The sequence below is a fragment of the Scyliorhinus canicula genome, chromosome 4 (assembly GCF_902713615.1).
Source record: "Scyliorhinus canicula chromosome 4, sScyCan1.1, whole genome shotgun sequence".
Lineage (NCBI taxonomy): Eukaryota > Metazoa > Chordata > Chondrichthyes > Carcharhiniformes > Scyliorhinidae > Scyliorhinus > Scyliorhinus canicula.
Genome location: NC_052149.1, coordinates 201222022 through 201249268, shown reverse-complemented (window position 1 = coordinate 201249268; position 27247 = coordinate 201222022). Strand labels below are relative to the sequence as shown.

The 27247-nt window shown below is 47.6% G+C and overlaps 1 protein-coding gene across 6 annotated transcripts; it reads right to left on the bottom strand.

The window, feature by feature from the left end:
• Nucleotides 1-415: 415 nt before the first annotated feature.
• LOC119965315 (S-phase kinase-associated protein 1) lies at nt 416-26957 on the bottom strand. 6 transcript variants are annotated; one of them, XM_038795898.1, is made up of 6 exons: nt 26757-26957; nt 16308-16406; nt 14342-14415; nt 8167-8310; nt 2087-2227; nt 416-1555 (listed from the first exon to the last, which is right to left on the bottom strand). In XM_038795898.1, exons 2-6 carry the CDS (start codon nt 16402-16404, stop codon nt 1520-1522), a joined length of 492 nt encoding a protein of 163 aa, XP_038651826.1. In that variant the 5' UTR covers nt 16405-16406; nt 26757-26957; the 3' UTR covers nt 416-1519. The 6 variants fall into 6 exon arrangements, with proteins under 6 accessions (XP_038651826.1, XP_038651823.1, XP_038651825.1 ...); XM_038795895.1 differs by having other exon boundaries at nt 16308-16404; nt 26740-26956; XM_038795897.1 differs by having other exon boundaries at nt 16308-16404; nt 26745-26956.
• Nucleotides 26958-27247: the final 290 nt, after the last annotated feature.

Below are 27247 nucleotides of genomic sequence, written 5' to 3'. Positions count from 1 at the left end.
CACACAGCTGCCACTGTTTGTTGGTGGTGGAGGGTTTGAATTTTTAGTGGAAGGGATAGCAATCAAGCAAGCTACTTTGTCCCGGATAGTGTCAAGCTTCTTGAGTATTGTTGGAGCTGCAATCATCCAGGCAGATGGTGAGTATTCCATTACACTCCTGACTTATGCCTTGCAGATGGCGGGCAGGCTTTGGGGGGTCAGTCACTGTAGGATGCCTAGCCTTTCACCTGCCCAAATAGCTAAATGGACTGCAGGATCACAGGGCAACAGTTCACCACCAGTCTTCTCAAGGGCAATTAGGGATGGGCAACAGATTCTGGCCTTTCTGGCAATGCCTACAGCAAAGATATTTAAAAAAACAAGTTTTGAAAATTCTGATGATTGACAATAAAATAAAGATGTTAAACATGGATCATGAATGTAACTTCTAGATCAATTTTATTAGGCAATCAACTGACACAGAAATCACAATAATTACAGACAGAAGTAGTAATTTAATGATTTGTATTTGCAGTATGTACATTTTACAGTAAGTTAACAAATCTAATTCTAAATTACTAAACGGTGTTTGCAAATTAGAGCATTTGTCCAGTCTGTTAGAGTGAGCTTTAACGTAGGGGATCTGTATTTGAAGACGACAAATTCCATTGAGGATCTTACTAGGGCTCTTTTACCACAGGTCAATTAACCATACAATATTTCAAATTATTACTTACATCCAAGACAATAGCAGGATAATGCAGTAGGGGAGAGAAAACCAGTGTAATGAAGTGAAACTTAATTAAAGCAGAAGAAAAGTTGTGCTTAATACCACATTAGAAAGTGGATCCACAGTGATCCTTTATTATAAAGCATGCCACAGTCCTCGCTAGAATGCAAAGTATGTGTTCTGTACTTTAACCCATAAAGGGTTGCTAAAATGTCAGTAAAAACAGAATTGGAGGTTACAATTTTAAAGCAAAAAAATAGGACACAGAGAATCATATTCTTTTAAATTACCATGGATCATCTGGCCATATTCTTCACACTGTAAATATTATATCAATTATTCCACAGCTATATGTGGTTAAAAAAAAACATATTCTAATTTCAATCATTTAAACAGATTGAACCTGCTGTCATTAATTACTGAACAAAACTCCCTTAATGCATACCGTGTCTTCATTTGCCTTCTAGACTGGATAATATTAAAGTCAGACGTGCCCATCATATTGAAGGATTTTGTCTAGCCCATACTATTTAATAACACCTCGGCATTCTAATCCTCTTGAATGCAGACTCCTACAATGAATCGCGTGGTGCGAAGCTAGATGTCACTTCCAATCCTATAGAGTAATAACACGGTAAAGCTGAGAACATACTGCTCTGAACAAGTAAGGAAATGTCATGCAACTAAATACGCAAATTATTTTTTTCCTTTCGTTGAATTTTCCAAATATTAAACATTTACAAAACAGTGCAGTGCAACAGCAACTGGAAAATTCTTTGAATGTGATAGAGAATTAGAGCGGTGGGATCTTCACTTTTCTTCACACCATTGATTCTCTTTACGAACCTGAAAAGAATAAAAACAGTGAAAAGAATGCACCCAAAGAGATGGAATTCTGAATTGTGCCTACATTACTCATCAGAGAAACAACTACACCAAAGTTGAATTATTTTAGCTGAATAAACTTTGTGATAATAAAAGGGGCAATCATTATTACAGTGTCCCTCCCGAAATTCAATAATCTAGGCTTTAAGAGGAATTGGCTTAGTAAACTATAAAAATAAATTAGCACAGAGTTTATTTATAATAAGCTAATAAATAAACTGAATACAAAGCAAAAGAATTTAATTGCCCTGATAATCATATTTATACATTTCTAGTTTGTTTCTTTGTTCACTATGGGCATACTCTGCTTATATTTAAACTGTCTGCAGAAGCAAGGCATTTTACCTACAGAGAATAAATAGAACAGTTATTCAATGTTTTAGATTGGCTCTTTGATTTGATTGACAACAAGCAACCTGCTCATTTCAAAATCAGAGAATCTAACTTTAAGTGCTTTCAGCAACCATGAATTATAAATAAAAGTGTTGTTACCTGTGCTTCTTCTTCCTCAGTAAAGTCATTTTTGATGTTGAAAGTCTTACGAATTTCTTCAGGAGTTTTACCTTTGATCATGTTTGCTACTGTTTTGCAGGTCACATCAAGCAGACCTTTGATATCCAAATAGTTTGCAGCCTAAATTACAAACATAAACACAGGTCTCAACTGTGCAGATTTCCAACCCGACACCAAGTAAAAAAAGGTAGACTAAATGGAACAATGTAACCCCAACAAATTAAAAGTATAACAAATTTTTAGTTGGTGATTTATGTACATTTACATGGATTGTATAGTGTTTCTTCAAAATAGCTTGCCCAAAATAGCCAAGTGGCAAAACAATAATTTGCACAAAATTCCTTCTTTAGTGCAGCTGTAAAATCTACTTTGAGATGCTGTTCAATGACTTTTCACACCAGGTCATCAATAGAAAGGAATTTTGTGATTCTGAAGATTAAACGACTAATAGCTTAGAAGGCCAAATTCTCCCCTTACCAAGTAACATTTAAAAAAAAAAAAAATTTAGAGTACCCAATTCATTTTTTCCAATTAAGGGGCAATTTAGCATGGCCAATTCACCTAGCCTGCACATCATTGGGTTGTGGGGGTGAAACCCACGCAAACACGGGGAGAATGTGCAAACTCCACACGGACAGTGACCCAGAGCCGGGATCGAACCTGGGAACTCGGCGCTATGAGGCAGCAGGGCTACTAGTCCTACTAGACTCATCAAACTACCATCTCGACTGAAGCAACTAAGCAGCTTCAAATGGATATGATCAAAAAGCAGAATAATGCAGATACTGGATATAAAAACAGAAAACGCTGGAAATACTCAGGTCAGGCAGCAGTTGTTGAAAGAGAAATCGAGTTAACATTTCAGGTCGATAACCTTTCCTCAGAACTGGGAAAGCCTAGAAGCGTTACAGGTTTTGAACAAGGGGTGGGTGGGACAAGGATAGAGGAAGATCTGTAGAAGGGTGGAAGTCAGGAGAGACCGAATGACAGGACAGTTAGTCTTACAAGGCGAAAGGGAATGGTGATGGGGCAAGAAAAGATGTGCCTGAAAAGATGTGCTGCTGTCTGAAACAAAAATGAGCAAAACCACAACGTGCAGAGAAAGGGAAAACAAATGTCGAGGCCTGTAGCAGGGGGAAGACAGTTTATATCTGAAATTGTTGAATGGCAGTGGCACAGTGGTTATCACTGCTGTCTCAACTCCAGGGACCACAGTTCAATTCCGGCCTTGGTGACTGTGCAGAGTTTGCACTTTCTCCCCGTGTCTGCGTGGGTTTCCGGATTCATCCCATAATCCAACAATTTGCAAATTGGGGGAATTGGTCATGATCAATGCACAGGGGTAGGGCGGGGGAGTGGGCCTTGGTGGACTGCTCTTTCGGTGGGTCGGTGCAGACTCAATGGGCTGAATGGCCTCCATTTGCATTGTAGGGGTTTTATGGTTTCTTCCATTGTTTCAATGTCGAACCTGCAGGGCTGTAAAGTGCCCAATCAAAAAAGGAGGTACTGGGGGTGCAAGTGGCCAGGGACTGGGGGACTCTCCACAAGCATAACTTTACCAGACTGGTAGATCAGATGGAGGAGGAGTTCAGGAGGTGGGACATGCTGCCATTGTCGTTGGCGGGGAGGGTGCAGTCCGTCAAAATGACAGTGCTTCCGAGGTTCTTGTTCCTTTTTCAGTGCCTGCCCATATTTATCCCCAGGGCCTTCTTTAGGAGAGTGACCGGCAGTATTCTGAGCTTTGTGTGGGCACATGGGACTCCGAGAGTGAGGGAGTTGTTCCTGGAGCGAGGAAGGGATAGAGGCGGGCTGGCGCTGCCCAACCTTCTGGGGTACTATTGGGCAGCCAATGTGTCAATGGTGCGTAAATGGGTGATGGAGGGGGGAGGGGCGGCGTGGAAAAGAATGGAGATGGCGTCATGTAGAGGTACGAGCCTGGGTGCCATGGTAACGGCACCGTTGCCGCTCTCCCCTAAGAGGTTTACCACGAGCCCGGTGGTGGCGGCGACCCTAAGAATCTGGGGACAGTGGAGACGGCATCGGGGGGAAACAGGGGGCTCGAGGGAGGCTCCACTGGGTGGCAACCATCGGTTCATCCCGGGGAACACGGATGGGGGATTCAGGGGATGGCAAAGGGCGGGCATCAGCAAATTGAGGGACCTGTTTATTGGCGGGAGGTTTGCAGGCCTGGGGGAACTGGAAGATAAATTTGGCCTTCCCCAGGGGAACATGTTCAGATACCTGCAGGTAAAGGCGTTTGCTAGGCGACAGGTAGAGGGATTCCCTTTGCTGCCCTCGCAGGGGACGATGGACAGAGTGCTTTCGGGGGTGTGGGTAGGAGAGGGGAAGGTGTCTGACATCTATAAGGCAATGCAGGAGGTGGAGGAGTCGTCAGTGGAGGAGCTGAAGGCTAAATGGGAGGAGGAACTCGGGGAGCAGATAGAGGACGGGACTTGGGCGGAGGCCTTGGAGAGAGTCAACTCTTCCTCCTCATGTGCGAGGCTTAGTCTCATCCAATTTAAGGTGCTGCACCGGGCCCACATGTCCGGGACTAGGATGAGTAGGTTCTTCGGGGGTGAGGACAGGTGCACCAGATGTTCGGGGAGTCTTGCGAAACACGCCCATATGTTCTGGGCATGCCCAGCAGTGGAAGAATTCTGGAAGGGGGTGGCGGGGACGGTGTCGAGGGTGGTTGGATCCAGGGTCAAACCAGGGTGGGGACTCGCGATTTTTGGAGTTGCGGTAGAGCCGGGAGTGCAGGAGGCGAAAGAGGCCGGTGTCCTGGCCTTTGCGTCCCTAGTAGCCCGTCGAAGGATTCTGTTACAATGGAAGGATGCAAGGCCCCCAAGCGTGGAGACCTGGATCAGTGACATGGCAGGATTTATAAAATTGGAAAAGGTCAAATTTGCCCTGAGGGGATCAATACAAGGGTTCTATAAACGATGGCAGCCTTTTCTGGACTTCCTGGCTCAGAGATAGGTAACTGGGTCAATAGCAGCAGCAACCCGGGGGGGTGCATTATTGTAGTGTTTATTCTATAACTTTATAGTGTGTTGATTTGCGTTGTTGTTAAAATGCTGGGTTGTTCATGGGGTTGGGGCGAATGTATATGATTGTTAATATTATTGTTATTTTCGGTATTTTACTAAGGTGCGTCAATGGTGTATAAAATCAAAATTTCTCAATAAAAATTATTTTTTAAAAAAAGAAGGAGGTACTGTTTCGCAAGCTTACTTTGAACTTCACTGGAAGAGTGCAGTAAGCCAAGGACAGATGTCAGCATGAGAGCAAGGTGGAGAATTACAACGACTGGTCCCTGGAAGCTCGGGGTCATGGTTACAGAGTGAACAAAGTGTTTCACAAAGTAGTCACCCAATCTCGAATTGGGCTCCTCAGTCCAAAGGAGACCACACTGTGAGCCACAAATATGCTACACTAAATTTTAAGCATATATGAACCACTGTTTCATCTGAAAGAAGTGGTTGGATCTTGGCTGGAGGAGAGGTAAAAGCACTGTTGTACAACACTATATATGGGAAGGTACTGTGGAACAAGTGTTAATGGTATGTTAATTAGATTAAAGTACACAGGTGAAGGACAAAAGTGCCTAGAGAATGTATGAGAGACGGAGAGGCTGCTCTTTTAATTTGTCCCTAAGTTTGTTTCATTTAGTTTAATTGGTTCACTGTTTTGCTCAATAGAGTACAGAGAGACTGCGAGGGCTGGAGTGCATAATTTTGACCCCCAAAATTACTTAATGCTTTAGTTTGTTAAGTTTCCTTTAAATCCTTATCCTTTCATCAGCACCTCTTTAAGAGGCTGTCAATTTGGTTAATCAGTTTATTTTGATTCATTAGTCTAGTTAATTACACGGGTTGAAAAAGAGTATAAATAGAGAGACCGCTGGGTTAGTAGGTAGGAAAGCAGATGTATGTAATGCTGCGCTCTGTCAATAAACTATCAAGACAGGGATTTACATCTAGTTTCATACTGCACCATCTGCTTGGGATCCATTTATCAGAGGACAGGGTAATTACAGTACCTTTTCACTCCTGTTGGATTTCTCAAAGCAATGCACATACTTGATTTGTCATGAAGGGAGAAATAGCAGTAATTTTCCCAGAGCAAGATATCACAAAAAGCAGAGGTGAATGACCAGTTAATCTATTTTTAGTGGTGTCCACGCTGGCTTTTAAAGCGGACCCAGGCAGGCCAGCAGCACAGTTCAATCCGTACCAGCCTCCCCCGAACAGGCGCCGGAATGTGGCGACTAGGGGCTTTTCACAGTAACTTCATTTGAAGCCTACTTGTGAAAATAAGCGATTTTCATTTTCATTCATTCAAATAGCATTATAGGATTTTTTTCTAATGCCCATTGGAACAGAAAGCAACTATTTAGCATTTCAACCAGGGGAGAACACCTCTGACAACAGATTACTCCTTCAGTACCACAATGGTCTATATTAGATGCTCATATTTTGGAGTAGGGTCTGAACGCACAATCCTCTGATGTAAAAGTCAAGGCAATGTGCTTGTTGCTGGATGTCGATTGTTCAGTATCCGTTCACTTACAAAAGGCTAAATTCATTTCATTATGAATGCAGAAGCAAAATCAGCAACATAATGAATAATCAGTTCTGAATGCAGCTGTCTCTTAGTTCAGTTCTCTTCATGAGCATATTTGGGAAAGATATTAAGAGTACCCTTCATCTAACTCCAATTATTCTTGGATATCCTTGACAGATGGAAAGTTAATAATTTTCCTTATTAACAGAGTATAATACATTAGATCTGGGCAATGATAATAGATCATTTCATTTGCTCAGTTATTTTTCTTTTTAAATTTCTACCCAACACTTTTCTGGGCATTGCTTCTTTTAATAGAATGGAATTCTACTGGTGCCAACAGCTCTCCAATAAATTACCCACAGCCATCCTTCATTTGTGAATCGAGACTGTATTTGTGAGCAAGCTATGGGCCGTACAGTTCAGAATGCAAAGCTCTGCACAAAACGAAGAAGGAGATTGTCACTGACTTCAGGAAGCATAGTGGAGAACATGCCCCTGTCAATGGGAACGAAGTAGAAAGGGTCGAGAGCGTCAAGTTTTTAGGTGTCCAGATCACCAATAACCTTTCCGTATTGGCCTGTTACCTCTTGGCAGTGTTATCTACTGACATGTCAGCTTCACAAATGTATGTTGCTGAAAACTCGGTGTTCCTCTCCACCACTTCTCTTGGCTCGTTCATTGCCTTGTGCTGTCAGACTGTTCATCTCCTCCAAGGATGGATCAATTTTGGGAGTGGGAGGAGCTCCAGAGCTAATGACACAGGGACGAGAGGAAAGCCATTGCTTTAGCAATAAGATAAAAAGAATAGAACCAAACAAGAACAGTCCCACAGAGTGAGACAATAGAGGGGCATTGGAGTTGGATGGTGTGATTTATTGTATTGAAACCTGCAGAGGTCACAAAGTACAAGGGTGGTCACAATCCCAAGGTTGTCAGTTTTACTTTGGTTAGGTCCATTTCAGTACTGTAGCAGGGACAGGAGTTACCTTTTCAGTTCAATGCTAAAGTTCAAAGTGTAATGAGCTATAGGTATTAGGGATCAGGAGCTTGCAAAAGCTGGAAATGCTCTGTTGCACTACCATTTGAGATGAAAAATTCACATTTAAACTTCGATTCCATTTATGGCACAAAGGTGCATCAAGCTTTTGGAAATCTTGGTTGTTTGGCAGTGGCTCAAATACTAGGATGAATCAATTACTACCCCGAAGTAATTGTAAGCAGTTTTATCACAAGAAATGTTACATTATACACTTGGTGAGGATAGCTCATGGGCTATGCCACAGAGTGCGGTGGATTTTGGCACCATGATGAATGGTGACCACGCAAGTTCCTGATCATACACTCACGGCTTTGGAGAGATTATGGACAGGGGTCAAGAAGAACAAACATGGGCAGCAGGATAATCAGTCCAGGATAATCAGCCACACAGGGGTACTGGAAGCGGAGGACAAATTTACAGTTTTTATTAATATACTTTAACAATTACTGACCAGAATTAGCTCAAATAGTGTTCCTTGGTCTACTTTGAGGAACTCCTGATCCCATACTGGAATGTCATCTGTTCTCTTTTCCTTGTTCTCATCATCCTCGGGAGGAGGAGGATCATCCTTGTGGTGAGTGCACCATTGAATCACCTAAAGCAACAATGGGCAGGAATGCGTAGATGAGTGAGATGAATGTAAATGAATGAGAGAAAGACTTGGAACTAGAAACAAATACAGTTGAACAAAAGGTAACATAAATACTTGAATATCTTAGTCATACTCCACCATTCATATCAATGCACTCAGTTTTTTTTTAAAATGTTTGCGTTTTCATATTTTAGATCCAACAATATATAAATTACAAAACCGGGCACGAACCAATACATATATTCAACAGGCGAGAATCTTCACAACTGTGGCCATAACTCCACTTTAGTCAGCATACATATTTTACATTCTGCAATATCGCCGAAACACATATTTACAGCCGTTTATATACCATTTGGTATGAGCCTTAGCTTCCCCCGAGACCAGTCCCTTGCAGCTTTTTTCTTTCTGCTTGTCCCTTGCATGCTTTCTCCCCCCCCTTCCTCCCGCCTCCCTTTCCTTTTCCTCTCTGCCCTGTGGTTCGCCCGTGCCTTGCCCCCCCATCTTATTTTACTGGTTGCTGGCTACGAACAGGTCTTGAAACAAGTTAGCCAACAGCTTCCACGTCCTATGGAAGCCTTCTTCCGACCCAACCATGAATGGCAAATTTTATTTTCTCCAGCCTGAGAAATTCCACCAGGTTGGACAGCCAGTCTGCAACCTTGGGTAATGCTGCCAATCACCAGCCGAGCAGGATTCTCCAGCAGCAATCAGGGAGGCAAAGGTTAGGGCGTCGACCCCCCACTCCCACAAAGAGTTCTGGCTGATCTGATACCACAAAGACTGCTACTTCTGGGCATGGCTCCACCCTCACTCCCACAACTCTGGACATGGCCTCAAAGAAGGTCATCCAGTACCCGACAAGTCTGGGGAAATCCCAGAACATGTAGGTGTGGTCTGCCGGGCCTGTTTGGCACCGTTCATACTTGTCCTCCACCTCCGATGCATGCTGTGCACCACCTTTAGCGGAGTTAGGCTCAGCTCTGCGCAAGTAGAGGTTCGGTTTGTCCTGTGCAGTGCTTCAATCCAGAGTCCTCCCCCTATATCTACACCTAGTCCCTCCTCACATTTTTCATTGTCTCGTCCAGGGAGAGCAAACCTCGCCCATACATGATCGTACAGTACATCTCCCCTAGGAGTGAATAGGGCTTGGAGGGATGTCTCTGTGCAGAAACTCTCTTCCATCCTTAGCCACTTTGCTCCCGGTTCCTTGACCCATTCCCTCACTCTTTCTGCGGCGCCCGCTCAGTGGTAGGACAGTAGGTTCAGAAGGGCCAGGCCTCCACATTTCTCCTCCTTTGTAAGACCTTCTTTTGGATCCTAGGCTCTTCCCCACCCACACAAAAGCCATGTTTAACCTGTCGACTGTTGAAAAAGGCTTGGGTATGTAGATCGGGAGGGATCTGATCAGGAAGAGGAACCTCGGCAACATGTTCATTTTGATCACCTGTGTTAAATTGAATTGAATTTGATTTATTGTCACGTGTACTGAGATACAGTGAAAAGTATTTTTCTGCATACAATCCAGACAAATCGTTCCTTGTGAAAAAACATAGAACATGCATAAATAGACAATGTAAATACATAGACACAGACATCGGGTGAGCATACGGAGTGTAGTACTACTTAGTAGAGATGTGTGGAGAGCTCAGTTCAGTCCATGAGTGGGTCATTCAGGAACATGGCAACAGCAGGGAAGAACCTGTTTGTGTGAGATCTGACTTGATCTCCCGCCCGATGGAAGAAGTTGGAAGAGAGAATAACCTAGGCAGCAGGAGGTGCAGAGTCATGGGATGGTAGACGGAGAGAGAGTGGGAGTGGGCCCCACCTCTGCAGAGCCTTTTTGGCTTCCTCACCAGACTTGTCAGGTTCCATTTGTGGATCAGTGTCCAGTCGTGGGCTCTTTGGATCCCCAGCTAGCGGAATTTGGTCTGGGCCTGCTTAAACGGCAATTCCCCAGCTTTGTCCCTCCCCCCTGCGGGTGTACAGGGAAGATCTCGCTCAGGTTAAGCTTGTAACCAGAGAAGGCTCCGAACTCCTTTAGCAGTTTCATTATCCCTTTCATGCTGGTCTGGAGGTTCGAGATGTAGAGGAGCGGGTCATCCGCATAGAGTGAGACTCTATGCTCTGACTTCCCTTTGGATACCTCTCCACACCTTCGCTGCTGTAAGGGTGATCCCAGGACACCACTAACCATGACATACCATCCTTCTGGGTCTGTAACCATCTTTATCGCCGTGAAGGCTGTCCTCTTGTTCAGTAGTATGATCACTCCCCTAGCTCTCGTCCCACAACATGTTTGGTACGTCTAACCCACCCAGCTCTTCCTTAGCCGCAGTCGCTCCTTCTCCCTCGGGTGTCTCTCCTGGAGGAAGAAACCGTCAGCCCTCAGGCTTTTCAGATGGGCGGACACCCGATCTTTTCACTAGGCCGTTGAGTCCCCCGATGTTCCAGGTAACTATCCTGATAGGGGGATTCTATCACCTCCCCCCTCCCACCCACCCCTTCCTGCGAGGGCAACTGTACTTTACATGTGGTAGCACCACTGCACTCCAGGGTTTCCCTTTGTCCAGGGGCCATTCAAGATACCACCTGTGCCATTCATTCCATGTGGCTGAGCCCCTGCACTCCAGGGTTTCCTTTTGCTTTGGGGTCCACCAAGATGGCTACTCTTGGTGCCGCTGTTTCCGCTGCCACCATGTGCGACCTGTTGTAGCCAGCATTCTACCCATCCACCCTCCCCCAGTTCCTCTTCTTGGGTCTGTCCTCCAATCTTGCCCCCTCCCTGTGCCCCTGTGGCCCGCACCCCTTTACTCCCCTCCTGTCTTTCCCTCTCTTCCCCCCATTTCTAGCACTATCCACCCCTCTGCCAGGCACACCCTCCCAATTGGGAGCTGTGCCGCAGCACTCCCCCTTCACCCTCACTGGTTTAGAAACATAGAGAATAGACGCAGGAGTAGGCCATTCAGCCTTTCAAGCCTGCACCACCATTTGTGATCATGGCTGATCATGCAAATTCAGTATCCCACTCCCGCTTTCTCTCCAAAACCCTTGATCCCTTTAGCCACAAGGGCCATGTTCAGCTCCCTCTTGAATATATCCAACAAACCGGCCCCAACGTCTTTTTGTGATAGAGAATTTCACAAGTTCACAACTCTGAGAAGTTTTTCCTCATCTCAGTCCTCAATTGCTTCCCCCTTATTCTTCGCCTGTGATCCCTAGTGCTTGATGCCCCCAACATTGAAAACATTCTTCCCGCATCTAACCTGTCCAGTCCCATCAGGATTTTATATGTTTGTATGAGATCCCCTCTCATTCTTCTAAACTAGTGAGTACAAGCCCAGGCGATCCAGCCTTTCTTCATATGTCAGTTCTGCCATCCCGGAAATTAGTCTGGTGAACCTTCACTGGACACCCTCAACAGCAAGAATGTCCTTCCTCAAATTAGGAGACCAAAACTGCACACAATACTCAAGGTGTGGCCTCACAAAGACCCTGTATAACTGCAGCAAAACATTCCTGCTCCTATACTCAAATCCTCTTGCTTTGAAGGCCAGCATGCCATTAGCTTTTCTCACCGCCTGCTATATCTGCACGCCAACCTTCAGCGACTGTTCCACCATGACACCCAGGTCTTGTTGCACGTCCCCTTTTTCCTAAACTGCCACCATTCAGATAATAACTGTGTACTGTGTACGTTCCTCGGCCGCAGAAAAATACTTTTCACTGTACTTTTGTACATGTGACAATAAATCAAATCAAAATCAAAAATCAAATCAAATAATCTGCCTTCCTGTTTTTGCCACCAAAGTGAATAACCTCACATTTACCCACATTATACTGCATTTGCCAAGTATTTGCCCACTCAGCCAGCCTGTCCAGGGCACCCTGCATCCTCCTCACAGCACACACTGCCACCCAGCTTGGTGTCGTCTGCAATTGCGGAGACATTGCATGCAATTCCTTCGTCCAAATCATTAATGTATATTGTGAACAGCTGGGCTCCCAGCACTGAACCCTGCGGTACCCCACTAGTCACTGCCTGCCACTCTGAAAAGGACCTATTTATCCCCACTCTCTGCTTCTTGTCTGCCAACCAGTTCTCTATCCACGTCAATACATTACTCCCAATACCATGAGCTTTACTTTTGCTCACTAATCTTTGTGTGGGACCTTGTCAAAAGCCTTTTGAAAGTCCAGATACACAACATCCACTGGTTCATCCTTGTCCACCCTGCTCACATCCTCAAAGAATTCCAGAAGATTTATCACGCTTGATTTCCCTTTCCATGCTGTTTTGGACCGATCCTGTCCCCGCTTTCCAAATGCACAGCTATTTCATCCTTAATAATTGACTCCAGCACTTTTCCCACCACCAATGTCAGGCTAACTGGTCTATAATTCCCCTCTTTCTCTCTCCTTTTTTAAAAAGTGGGGTTATATTAGCTACCCTCCAATCCATTGTAACTCTTCCAGAGTCTCTGGAAAATGATCACCAATGCATCCGCTATATCGAAGGCCACTTCCTTAAGTACTCTAGGATGCAGAGCATCAGGCCCTGGGGACTTCGAGTTTTAATCCCATCAATTTCCCCAATACAATTTCCTGACTAATAAGGATTGCCTTCAGTTCCTCCTTCATGCTAGACCTTCTGTCCTCTAGTATTTCTGGAAGGTTATTTACGTCCTCCTTAGTGAAGACAGATCCAAAGTAATTGTTCAACTGGCCTGCCATCTCTTTGTTGCCCACTATGAATTCACCTGATTCTGACTGTAGGGGACCTACATTTGTCTTCAGCAATCTTTTTCTCTTCACAAAGCTACAAAAGCTCTTGCAGTCACACTAGCTTGCCCGCTCGTGTGGTGCCCCCTCCCCCAACAAACCGGGAGCAATCCCCGTCGTATTATCCCCCCCCCCCCTCCCCTACCTGTTTCTGCACGTATCCACGCTCACACACTCTTTCCTGGGACTCAAAGCTAGGTTGAAAGCAAGGCAGTTCTGTCCTTGGAAAAAGTATTTTCCTTTAAAATGAGTTTGTCTTCACTGTTGCTGCTGCCTTCCCAGCCTGCGCCCATGCACAAACTCATCAGCCACAGCCAGTGCGGTGAGGTAGAATTCCTTTCCCGGAAGGTTACACACCGTTTGGCCGGGAACAGTATCCCAAATCACACCCCAGATGGACAGAGCCACCTTGGCTGTATTAAATTCAGTGCAGCATTTGGCAAATGTGACTGTTACTGTTACAAGTCTCTACTCAGTGGGAATTGGGCTGAGATCTCCCCAACCTATTCCACACGGGCCTATTCTAAACTCAGCAGAGGAATAAACTTTTGCTCCATCAGTCAGGGCTAGGTTCAAATCCAGATGCCAAATGTGAGAGTACAGCTTGTGATCCACTCTGTCAGTCTCACAGTTTGCTCACTCTATTTCCAGTAGTAATTTAGTTTCAAATCCTGGAATTACTGACAAATTATGGCAAAATTACACCCATTATATTTGATCTATGAGGTATACACAAAAAGTGGACAAAAACTGATGACACCATAAACCTTCAGAAAACCTTGCATGTAAAAATGTCTTAACCTCAGGATGTCCTAAATCACTGCACATTCAATTATTATTCAAGTACGGTCACTGTTGATATGTCAGAACATGTGAGAGTTAACTTGTACATAACGAATTCCCACAAACTGCAAACATGCAGTTAATCTGGTTTCAATGGTGTTCACGGAGTAGGAATGTTGACCAGGAAACCGGAAAAACTACCTATTTGAATAGAGCTGTGGGATCTTGTACATCTGGCTTATTATCTCGGTTTAACATCTCATCAGAATAGTGGCACCTCTGACAATGCGGTGCTCCTTCAAGTTCTACCTGGACTAGCGCCTCAACGAGGCAAGAGTGCTACCAGCTATGCCAATCTTATACAGCATCGTCATGAAGAATTTTATCTCTGCATGATATTCTGAAGCTTCCACACATTTCATTGAAATAATACCGATTGGAGCACACACAGCATTTTCTGGCCTCTTACCTTTTTAAGAATTGCAGCATTAACATTTGGGAGTGGAACTGTATCATCATCACCTTCATCGTCCATCCCCAAATCTGTTTAGAATAAAACATTAATATTTTAAAATCTAACATTATCCATCACGCTTTCCCAACAGATAGCAGTATCAGACATTGCATGGAGTGAGTGATGCAGTAAGAAGCACTACCTCTGCTCCATCCCATTTGTACAGTACAAAACATCACTATCAGCCATGAAATATCAATTTTCAGTGTGACTTTTGATTCTACTAAAATCTTTTGCACAACAATGGATCTGAAATCAGGTTCTCCGGTGAAAGGAGGACAATGAAAGACTTCTAATTAGTTCAGAGCAAAGAAAGTCAAAATTCAGAAAGTGCGTTCCATCTTAGAAAGGCATTAATCAGCAGAAGTAAAATGCAAATTTGACTGTTAGAAATCTTTCAGACTTTATTAAGGCTTCTCAAATGTGGCAATTGGGATCGTTTGGATAAAGGATCTTGTCTGCCTGTCCTCACTGTCTAGTACAGGGATGGTGATGCAAGAACAGAAGGAAAAACACCAGAACTTTATTTTATTTTTTTTAAAGTCATTAAAAGAACTGGTAAGCTAGATGAATTAATTTATTTTACACATTCGGAGAAATATTCACAAATTCATAGAATTATAGAATTTACAGTGCAGAAGGAGGCCATTCGGCCCATCGAGTCTGCACCGGCTCTTGGAAAGAGCACCCTACCCAAGGTCAACACCTCCACCCTATCCCCATAACCCAGTAACCCCACCCAACACTAAGGGCAATTTTGGACACTAAGGGCAATTTATCATGGCCAATCCACCTAACCTGCACATCTTTGTGACTGTGGGAGGAAACCGGAGCACTCGGAGGAAACCCACGCACACACTGGGAGGATGTGCAGACTCCACACAGACAGTGACCCAAGCCAGAATCGAACCTGGGACTCTGGAGCTGTGAAGCGATTGTGCTATCCACAATGCTACCGTGCTGGAATAGTTGGAATAGTTTTGGGACATCTTAGACGAGTAATGAGAAACTCCATTGAAAAATGTCAATATTACATTGAATAGTCAGTCACCATAAGCAGGCAATCTTTATTGAAATTAAACAGCATATGACAGCAATTCTGAATCAGAACCTATTAAAGTTTTGCACTTTTTTAAAAAGCATAAAACTTAGAAAACAGGAGCAGAAGGCTGTTCCGCCATTCATTATGATCATGGCTGATCATCCAGCTCAGTAACCTGTTCCCACTTTCCTTTGATCCCTTTAGTCCCAAGAGTTATATCTAACTCCTTCTTGAAAACATATGTTTTGCCCTCAACTGCTTCTGCAGTAGAGATTTCCACAGGCTCACCAGTGTCTGGGTGAAGAAATGTCTCCTCATCTCAGTTCTAAATGGTTTACCCCCTATCCTCAAACTGAGAGCCCTGTTTCTGGACTGTCCGCTATCGGGAAAATCCTTCCTGCATCTAGTCTAGTACTGTTAGAATTTTATAGGTATCCGAGATCCCAACTCCAGCAAATGTAATCCTAATCGACTCAATCGCTCATACATCAGCCACCCCATCCCAGGAATCAGTTTGGTAAACCTTCGCTGCACTTCTCCCATAGCTATAACATCCTTCCTCAGACAAGGAGACCAAAACTGCACACAATATTCCAGGTGTGGTCTCACCAAGGCCCTGTTCCTGTACTTGAATCTTCTCGCTATGAAGGCCAACATGTCATTTGCCTTCTTCACTGCTTGCTGTATCTGCATGCTTACTTTCAGTGACTGGTGTACAAGGACACCCGTTGCACAGTCCCCTATCAATCTACTGGCATTCAGATAATAATCTGCCTTCCTGTTTTTGCTACCAAGGAATAAAGAAAACAAAGAAGCTTGATATTTCAAAAGGATGATTAACTTGTAAACAAGATTATTTCCAAAAAGAAACACACTGACCTTCCAACATGGTTTTGATTGTCACAGACTGTTTTGCTATCTCCACATCAACTTCAAATATTTCTCCATCAGAGCTCTGGAGTTTAATCGAAGGCATCTGAAAATAGAAAAGAACAGTTCCAGGGATTCCAAACCTCAATGTTGGATTGCCCCCCCTCCATTCAAAACATAGATCCACAATACACAAAACTTGGGGGGAAAGGGAGGAAATGGAGGCATAGACGGAATTATGAAAATTGAATTTGAATTGCACATTTCATTACTGAAGTCTCCCTGGCAGCTGATTTGGTTTTAATAGCAACACTCTAAATCTTATGATTGTGAGTTCAAGTTCCACTCCAGAGACTTGGACACACAATCCAAGTTGTCAGTGATGTATTACTGCATTGTCGGAGGTGCCAACATTCAGACAAGACCCGCTCAATTAGGTGTAGGTAGGCACATTTTAAGAGGAGCAGAGGGGCTTTCCGACCACACCCCTTCCACACATCCTGGCAAAACTTTGTCCCTCAACCAAGAACATATGAACCAGGAGCAGGAGTCGTCAATTCAGCCCCTCAAGCCGGCTCTGTCATTCAACACAATCATAGCTGATCTCCTCTCAGCCTCAACTCACTTTCCTGCCCATACTCCATAAACCTTAAAACCATTACTAATTAAATATCTGTCGATCTCCTCCTTAAATTTACTCAATATCCCGGCATCCACACACTCTGGGATAATGAATTCCACAGATTCACAACCTTCTGAGAGAAGTAATTTCTCCTCATTTCTGTTTTAAATCTTCTACCCTTTATCCTAAAACTATGACCTCTCGTTCCAGATTGCCCCACAAGAGGAATCCATCCGCTCCACATCTACTTTGTCAATACCTTTTATCATCGTGTATACCTGAATTAGATCTCCGCTCATTCTTCTAAACCCTAGAGAGTATGGGCCTAACCTGCTCAATCTCTCTTCATAAGACAAACCCCTCATCTCTGGAACCAATCCAGTGAACCTCCTCTGAAATGCCTCTAATGCAACTACATCCCTCTTCAAATAAAGGGGCCAAAACTGTACACAGTACTCCAGGTGCAGTGTCACCAAACCCTTGTGCAGTTGCAGGAACATTTCCCTACTTTTATACACTATTCCTTTAGCTATAAAGGCCAAAATTCCATTTGCGTCTCTTATTACAGCACCTATAAACAGATTATCTCGTCATTATCAGCATTTTTAACAGAAAACTAGATAGATCAGTGTAGGAGAAAGGAATAGAAGGTTATTTTAAAAGATATGGGGAAGCAAACAAGTAAAGTATAAGTGGATACAAAATTCCCAACATTCAACCCATCTTTTGCATGTACATATCTAACAGATAGAACTTTACCCCCATCTTATTGAGGAATCTATATTTAACATCGGAAGAAACATAATTAATGTGTGCAGTACATTCCATTTCTCATTGAAAGTTGGTTCAGATATCTCAAACCCCTGGTGCAGAATTAAATGATGTCCCAAGCAACTGGAGGAGAAGATTGTGGAAAGGGATAATGGCACTAGTACTCGGGTAGAAAGGAACTGCATCATTGGGACAGACTCCAACTAGACCAGAGTGGGACCAATATCCTAACAGAAAGGATACATAGGGTTGTGGAATAAATTTTAAACCAGCGATCAGGTTGGTGGAGATTAGTGGGATCTGGTGAAAATAAACTAACATGCTGTAAGGCAAAATAGAAGATGATATAGGAAACAAAAGTAACACTCGGGGAACTAACACTGTGATAAACAGAAGCCTTAAGAGTACAGGTAAAAATAGAATTAATGGAAGCATTAAAGACAAATTAAACATCCTGAGAAACAACATACCCACATTCCAAAACAAAATGGAAGAACAGGAGGTGACAACCTGTAGCAAGAAGGCAGATGTAGTGGAAAGAACTAAACGTGGCTACATAAAGAATAGGGCTGACAACTAAATATTGCAGGTTATAAAATATTGAGAAAGGACAGGGAGGAAGAAAGGGGTGGGGATGGAACTGCACTATTGAGAGATAGCAATGGCATTATAAAAACAAAACATTGTTAATGAAAGGTGAGAAACAGAAGTCATCAACTGAAATAAGATAGGAATGATCGCAGAAATATAGTTATATAACAGATCGCCTAATAGGGGAAAGGAGATAGGAGGAAGAAATGTGGGGAGTAAATAACGTTAAATAGTCATGTAAGTTTACAACTACTCCAAATAAACTGGCAAGAGGTAACAAAAGTGGTACACAGAATGGAGTTTTCACAATACGTGGAGTATTCCTTTTTTACCCAATATGCAAAGCCTAAATAGGAGGGATCATTGTGGATCTAATGATGGGAACTGCACCAGAACAGATAAAATAATGAGGTATAGGGGAGCATCTAGATAATAGTGATTATACATAGCAATATTATGGCCCTATGGACATAATATAAGCCAAAATCAAAGTAATAAAGTGAACAAAGCTGATATCAATAGGATGAGAATGGGGACTTCCGGTTGCGGCTATGCTGAGCTAAGCCGCACGTTCGGCAGCTCCCGCTTTAATAGGACTTGTGGTCTCTTTTAAGGGCCCCAAACGGCACTGATTCGACGATTCCCGGTGGATAAAGGGGTCTGGAGCAAAACCCCCCGGGATTTATGGTGCGGACTCGGAGTGGGGCGAGGAGAAAAATGGCAGCAGCTCCCCTGGAAAAGCGGGGGAAGGTGGACAAAATGGCGGCCGGTGGAGCCCCTGAGGAGTGGAGGCAGTGGGCGGAGGAGCAGCAGGCGGCCCTTCTGCGCTATTTTACGGAGCTGAAAGGGGAGTTGTTGAAATCCCTGAAGGTAACGACTAGTAAGCTGCTGGAGACCCAGACAACCCAGGGTGCAGCGATACTCGAGTTGCAACAGCAGGCCTCTGAGCGCAAGGATGAGGTTTCGGCCCTCGTGGGGAAGGTGGAGATACATGAGACGCTTCACAAAAAGTGGCAAGATCGGTTCTAGGAGATGGAGTTTCGATCACAGAGGAAGAACTTGCGGATCCTGGGCCTCGAGGAGGGGCTGGAGGGGTCGGACCTGCCGGCCTATGTGGCCGTGATGCTGAACTCGCTGGTGGGGGCAGGATCCTTCCATCCTGGGGGATACCAGGTTGCTGCTGGATTGGCCAGGGAGGAGTTGGTGTGGGTCGGGGGGGGTCGGGGTGAGGTTCTATCGCCGTGGGAAACAGGCCGAATGGGTGCTGGCCAGGGGCGAGCAGTCGATGGGCTATGGCTAATCGACGGGGGAGGGGGGCGGGGTGCCCCCGATCCGGCTGATTACGTGGAACGTGACGGGGTTGAATGGGCCGGTTAAGCGGGCCCGGGTGTTTTCGCATCTGAAGGGGCTGAAGGCGGACGTGGCCATGCTCCAGGAGACCCACCTGAAGGTGGTGGACCAGGTCCGTCTGAGGAAGGGGTGGGTGGGGCAGGTTTTCCATTCAGGGCTCGACTCGAAGAACCGGGGGGTGGCGATCCTGGTGGGGAAGAGGGTGGCGTTTGAGGCTTCTGAGGTGGTGGCTGATAGTGGCGGCAGATGTGTGATGGTGAGCGGTAAGCTGCAGGGGGAGAGGGTGGTGTTGGTAAATGTGTATGCCCCAAATTGGGATGACGCTGGTTTCATGAGGCATATGTTGGGCCGCATTACTGGCCTGGAGGTGGGGGGCTTGATCATGGTGGGGGGACTTCAATACGGTGCTGGATCCCCTACTGGATCGTTCTAGTTCAAAGACAGGCAGGAGGCCGGCGGCGGCCAAGGGGTTGAGGGAGTTTATGGACCAGATGGGAGGAGTGGATCCCTGGAGGTTTGGGAGGCCGAGGGCTCGGGAGTACTCTTTTTTCTCCCATGTGCACAGGGTGTATTCCCGCATTGATTTCTTTGTTCTGAGTAGGGGACTGGTTCCGAGAGCGGAGGAGGCCGAGTATTCGGCTATTGCGATTTCGGACCATGCTCCGCATTGGGTGGATCTGGAGATGGGGGAGGTGCGGGATCAGCGCCCGCTTTGGCGTCTGGACGTGGGGTTGTTGGCTGATGAGGAGGTGTGTAGGAGGGTCCGGGGATGTAACGAGAGGTAGCTCGAGGTCAATGATACTGGGGAGGTCCAGGTGGGGATGGTGTGGGAGGCTCTGTAGGCAGTGATTAGGGGGGAGCTGATCTCCATCCGAGCCCATAGGGAGAGGGGGGAGAGGAGGGAGAGGGAGAGACTGGTGGGGGAGCTGTTGAGTGTAGATAGGAGGTACGCGGCGGCCCCGGAGGAGGGATTGCTGGGGGAGCGGCGTAGCCTGCAGGCCAAGTTTGATTTATTGACCACCAGAAAGGCGGAGACACAGTGGAGGAAGGTGCAGGGAGCGGTCTACGAGTATGGAGAGAAGGCGAGCAGGATGCTGGCGCATCAGCTTCGTAAGCGGGCCGCGGCTAGGGAGATTGGTGGAGTGAAGGATAGGGGTGGGAATGTGGTGCGGCAGGGGGCAGAGGTCAACGAGGTCTTTAGGGACTTCTACAGGGAACTGTACCGGTCGGAGCCGCCGGTGGTGGGAGGGGGAAATGGAGAGCTTTTTCGACAGGCTGCGATTTCCAAGGGTGCAGGAGGAGCAGGTGGAGGGACTGGGGGCGCCGATCAAGTTGGAGGAGCTGGTCAGAGGGATTGGCCATATGCAGTCGGGGAAGGCAGCGGGACTGGATGGGTTCCCGGTTGAATTTTATAAGAAATACGCAGACCTGTTTGGCCCCCTGTTGGTTAGGACCTTTAACGAGGCATGGGAGGGGGGTGTTTTGCCCACGACGATGTCTCGGGCACTAATCTCCCTGATCCTGAAGCGTGATAAGGACCCCTTGCAGTGCGGATCATACAGGCCAATTTCACTGCTGAATGTGGATGCCAAGTTGCTGGCGAAGATCTTGGCCACTAGAATAGAGGACTGGGTGCTGGGGGTGGTACATGAAGATCAGACGGGTTTTGTGAAGGGGAGGCAGCTGAACACGAACGCGCGAAGGCTGCTAAATGTGATAATGATGCCTGCAGCAGGAGAGGCGGAGATTGTGGTGACATTGGATGCAGAGAAGGCCTTTGACAGGGTTGAGTGGGGTAATTGTGGGAGGTGTTGGAGAGGTTCGGGTTTGGGGTGGGGTTTATTAAATAGGTGAGGTTGCTGTACGAGGCCCCGATGGCGAGTATAGCGACAAATGGGAGGAGGTCCGAGTACTTCAGGCTCCACCGTGGGACGAGGCAGGGGTGCCCCCTGTCCCCCTTGCTTTCTGCGTTGGCAATTGAGCCCCTTGCCATGGCTCTCAGGGAATCGGGGAGGTGGAGGGGTTTGGTGCGAGGTGGGGAGGAGCACCGAGTGTCGCTGTATGCAGACGACTTGCTGCTGTATGTAGCAGACCCGGTGGGGGGAATGCCGGAGGTGTTGGAGATTCCAGCTGAGTTTGGGAGTTTCTCGGGCTATAAATTGAACCTGGGCAAGAGTGAGCTGTTTGTTGTACACCCGGGAGATCAGGAGGAGGGGATTGGTAGGCTCCCGCTAAAGAGGGCAGTGAGGAGTTTTAGGTACCTGGGGGTTCAGGTGGCTAGGAGGCTGGGGGACTCTGCACAAGCTTAATTTTACTAGGTTGGTGGAGCAGATGGAGGAGGAATTTAAAAGGTGGGACATGCTGCCGTTGTCGTTGGCGGGTAGAGTACAGTCCGTTAAAATGACGGTGCTCCCGAGGTTTTTGTTTTGTTTTCAGTGCCTCCTCATTTTCATTCCGAGGGCCTTTTTAGGAGGGTGAACAGCAGCATTCTGGGATTTGTTTGGGCGCACGGGACTCCGAGGGTAAGGAGGGTCTTTTTGGAGCGGGGCAGGGATAGAGGGGGGCTGGCGCTGCCCAACCTCTCTGGGTACTATTGGGCGGCTAACGTCTCGATGGTACGTAAGTGGGTAATGGATGGGGAGGGGGCAGCATGGAAACGGATGGAGATGGCGTCCTGTGGAGGCACGAGCCTGAAGGCACTGGTAACGGCGCCGTTGCCGCTCCCTCCAACGAGGTACACTACGAGCCCGGCGATGGCGGCTACCCTCAAAATTTGGGGACAGTGGAGGCGACACAGGGGGGAAGTGGGGGGCTCGGTGGAGGCCCCGCTGAGGGGGAACCACCGGTTTGTCCCAGGGAACATGGATGGCGGGTTCCTGGGGTGGCACAGGGCGGGCATTAGGAAGTTGGGAGACCTGTTCATTGACGGGAGGTTTGCGAGCCTGGGTGAACTGGAGGAGAAGTTTGAGCTCGCCCCGGGGAATATGTTCAGGGACCTTCAGGTCAAGGCGTTTGCTAGGCGGCAAGTGGAGGGGTTCCCTTCGCTGCCCCCGCGGAGGGTAAGGGATAGGGTGCTTTCGGGGGTGTGGGTCGGGGATGGGAAGGTGTCTGACATCTACCAGGTAATGCAGGAGGTGGAGGAGGCGTCGGTAGAGGAGCTGAAGGCTAAGTGGGAGGTGGAGCTGGGAGAGCAGATTGAGGAGGGGACATGGGCGGACACCCTGGAGAGGGTGAACTCCTCCTCTTCATGTGCGAGGCTTAGCCTCATCCAGTTCAAGGTGCTGCACCGGGCCCACATGTCCGGGTCTAGGATGAGTAGGTTCTTTGGGGACGAAGACAGGTGTGTCAGGTGTTCGGGGAGTCCAGTGAACCATGCCCATATGATCTGGGCATGCCCGGCACTGGAGGTGTTCTGCAAGGGGGTGGCGAGGACGGTGTCGAGGATGGTAGGATCCAGGGTCAAGTCAGGCTGGGGACTCGCGATTTTTGGGGTTGGGGTGGAGCCGGGAGTGCAGGAGGCGAAAGAGGCCGATGTTTTGGCCTTTGCGTCCCTAGTAGCCCGGCGGAGGATCTTGCTGTAGTGGAAAGATGCGAGACCTCCGAGCGTATAGACCTGGATCAATGACATGGCGGGATTTATTAAGCTGGAGAGGGTCAAATTCGCCCTGAGGGGGTCAGTATAAGGGTTCTTTAGGAGGTGGCAGCCTTTCCTCGACTTTCTGGCTCAACGATAAGGAACTAGGTCAGCAGCAGCAGCAACCCATGGGGGAAAGGTCTTAGGGGGATAGTGTTTAAGTTAATTTGCTTATTGTTAATTTATTTTGGTGTTTATTGGGTTGGGGGGGGGGGGGGGGGGGGTTTGTTATATGCGTTGTTACGGGTGCCGGGGGGGGGGGGGTGTTTATTATTGTTATTATTGTTCTGTTGATATATATATTTTTTTAAATTCCAATAAAAATTATTTTTTTTTAAATAAAATAGGATGAGAATGGAACTAGAAAAATTGCACTGAAAAATTTACTACCAAACAAATAGGTTATCAGTGAGATTGATTCATAGAGATAGGAAAAATACTTCCCACTAAACAGTCCATATGGACTGCAGGGATTCAGGAAGGCTGCTCACCACCACCTTCTGATGGGCAATTAGGGATGGGCAACAAATGCCAGCCTAACCAGTGATGCGCACATCCCATGAACAAACAAAAAAAAAAAACATGAATACATAAATAAGGGCAAAATTGAAATCAAAGAAAAAATATACTAAATACATAGTTTTTTAAAAATAAATTTAGAGTACCCAATTATTTTTATTTTTCAATTAATGGCCAATTTAGCGTGGCCAATCCACCTAACCTGCACATCTTTGGGTTGTGGGGGTGAGACCCTCGAAGAGAATGTGCAAACTCCACACAGACAGTGACCAGGGGCTGGGCTCGAACCCGCGTCCTTAAATGCTGTAGGCAGCAGTGTTAACCACTGCGCCATCATGCCACCATAATACATAGCTTTTTTTAAACAACTTTCTCGACTCATCCTGCCATCTTCAAAGAGGCACATATGCAGTAATGCATAGTTTATTCCTTGAAGCTAGGATCATTAAGTTTTCCAAACCTCTCTTTGGATGATCTGTGTATTGACCACTATATCATAGTCTCATTTGGCAACAGCTCCCTTCTGCCCCAGAACAAGTTCCAATGCCTCAGCGATGTGAGTATCGACCTCCTGTATAATTTCTCCAGATACAAGTTAACCTCTTTTAACCTTCTATTCCCATACACTAGTGCAAGGCCCAAGAGATTACTTCCTTTGATTAATACTTTATTTGCGTCAGTTATTTCCCAGGGAGATTTAACATGGTGGACATGATGCAAGAAGAGATCATAAATGATAAAGATGTTTATGAGAGAGATAATTGATAAACTGATCAAACTTGAGGATAAAACACCTGGACAAATTGCATCTATATATATTAGCAAGTTAAGAAAGAGATAGCAGAGGTTCTAGTCTAGGATATACAATATATATATATATATATATATATATATATAAATAAAAGTCAATAGAAAAGGAAATCATGCCAGAGGACTGGCAGACAGCTGATGTGATTTTCATATTAAAAAGCGAGATAAAGTATAGACCAATTAGCTTCATATCAGTGGTAGAAAGATAATAGAATTCCTACTGAAAGATGGACTAGAAAAATAGAAACTGAAAATAAATCTCAGCACAGATTTCAAAAGGGAATGTCATACTTGACCAACTTTATTGAGTTCTCTAACGTAAATGAAGGTTGGATAAAGTTAACGCAGTGGACAAAAGGGCTTTGATAAAGGTACAAGAGAAGATTCATAGCTAAGGTGAGAACATGTGGAGTCAATAGACAAAATAGCTGAATGGACAGCAAGCTGCCTATAAAACAAAAAACAGTAGGGTGAAGTAGTTAGACTGGTAAAAGGTGTGTTCTACAATGATCACTGCTGGAATCACAGTTCACCATTTACGTAAAAAATTTGAACTCAGGAATCTGAAGTACAATTTCAAAATTTGCAAATTACCCCCTAGTTAACAGAGGATTCAGAAAATTACAGAATGGATTTATAACTGCAAATTAACTTTACTTCGCCCTCGACTCCCCCCTTCCCCACCTTCGCCCTCGACTGCCCCCTCCCCTCCTTCGCTCTCGACTCCCCCCACCACTCCCCCCTCCCCCTCCACTCCCCCCTCCGCCCTCCACTCCCCCCTCCGCCCTCCACTCCCCCCTCCGCCCTCCACTCCCCCCTCCGCCCTCCACTCCCCCCTCCGCCCTCCACTCCCCCCTCCGCCCTCCACTCCCCCCTCCGCCCTCCACTCCCCTCCTTCGCCCTCCACTCCCCCCTCCCCTCCTTCGCCCTCCACTCCTCCCTCCCCTCCTTCGCCCTCCACTCCCCCCTCCCCTCCTTCGCCCTCCACTCCCCCCCCCTCCTTCGCCCTCCACTCCCCCCCCCTCCTTCGCCCTCCACTCCCCCCCCCTCCTTCGCCCTCCACTCCCCCCCCCCCTCCTTCGCCCTCCACTCCCCCCCCCTCCTTCGCCCTCCACTCCCCCCCCCTCCTTCGCCCTCCACTCCCCCCCCCCCCTCCTTCGCCCTCCACTCCCCCCCCCTCCTTCGCCCTCCACTCCCCCCCCCTCCTTCGCCCTCCACTCCCCCCCCCCCTCCTTCGCCCTCCACTCCCCCCCCCTCCTTCGCCCTCCACTCCCCCCCCCTCCTTCGCCCTCCACTCCCCCCCTCCTTCGCCCTCCACTCCCCCCCCCTCTTCTTCGCCCTCCACTGTCCCCCCTCCTTCGCCCTCCACTCCCCCCCCCCTCCGTCGCCCTCCACTCCCCCCCCCTCCTTCGCCCTCCCACTCCCCCCCCCTCCTTCGCCCTCCACTCCCCCCCCTCCTTCGCCCTCCACTCCCCCCCCCCCTCTTCGCCCTCCACTCCCCCCCTCCTTCGCCCTCCACTCCCCCCCCCCTCCTTCGCCCTCCACTCCCCCCCCTCCTTCGCCCTCCACTCCCCCCCCTCCTTCGCCCTCCACTCCCCCCCCTCCTTCGCCCTCCACTCCCCCCCCCCTCCTTCGCCCTCCACTCCCCCCCCCTCCTTCGCCCTCCACTCCCCCCCCCCTCCTTCGCCCTCCACTCCCCCCCCCCTCCTTCGCCCTCCACTCCCCCCCCCCTCCTTCCCCCTCCCCTCCCCCCCCCCCTCCTTCGCCCTCCACTCCCCCCCCCTCCTTCGCCCTCCACTCCCCCCCCCTCTTCGCCCTCCACTCCCCCCCCCTCCTTCGCCCTCCACTCCCCCCCCCTCCTTCGCCCTCCACTCCCCCCCCCCTCTTCGCCCTCCACTCCCCCCCCCCCTTCGCCCTCCACTCCCCCCCCTTCCCCCTCTTCGCCTCCCCCCCCCCCTCTTCGCCTCCCCCCCCCTCTCTTCGCCCTCCCCCCCCCCTCTCTTCGCCCCTCCCCCCCCCCTCTCTTCGCCCCTCCCCCCCCCTCTCTTCGGCCCTCCCCCCCCCTCTCTTCGCCCTCCCCCCCCCCTCTCTTCGCCCTCCACTCCCCCCCTCTCTTCGCCCTCCACTCTCCCCTCCCCTCCCACCTCACCTCAGCTCAGCTCAGCTCACCTCACCTCTCCGCCTGCCGGATGAACTGTCTGCCGTTTGCCCTGCCTGCCTTGGCCTGCTGTGCCCCTCGGTGCCGGGCAGGGTGACTCTGGCCTGTGTGACTGACCACCAGCTGCAGGCTCACCGAGAGCGCCGGAGGCTGGACAGGACCCCGCTCTGCAGCTGTCTACTCAGAGCGCCTGCTGAACAGGAACATAAACAACAACAACCTGCAGCCAGCTTCCTCCCAAATCCACCCCTCTCTCTGCTTGTAGAAACATCCCAACACTGGCAGCATCCATCTGTAATCTAGCCAGCTCCCTCCCCAACTGTTAAAGGGCACTTTGTTCCCCAACAAGATTATTTTAATTCAGGAAACTCACACCGAAATCCATCACAAATTTCAACTGCAGTCGATCTAACACCGATGCATGTCTGCCTTCGAAAATAAAATAAATATCTTTCAACAGACACTGCCCCTTTAAGGAGCTGTGGGTCAGCCTG

What these genes read in the sequence shown, in the direction of transcription:
- LOC119965315 (XM_038795898.1), bottom strand. Translation starts at nt 16,404, where the DNA reads ATGCCTTCGATTAAACTCCAGAGCTCTGATGGAGAAATATTTGAAGTT. An exon ending in AATCAAAACCATGTTGGAAG is followed by an intron (nt 14,416 to 16,307) that starts GTCAGTGTGTTT and finishes TATTCTAAACAG; the next exon opens with ATTTGGGGATGGACGATGAA. An exon ending in CACTATTTGAGCTAATTCTG is followed by an intron (nt 2,228 to 8,166) that starts GTCAGTAATTGT and finishes TTTGTAATTTAG; the next exon opens with GCTGCAAACTATTTGGATAT.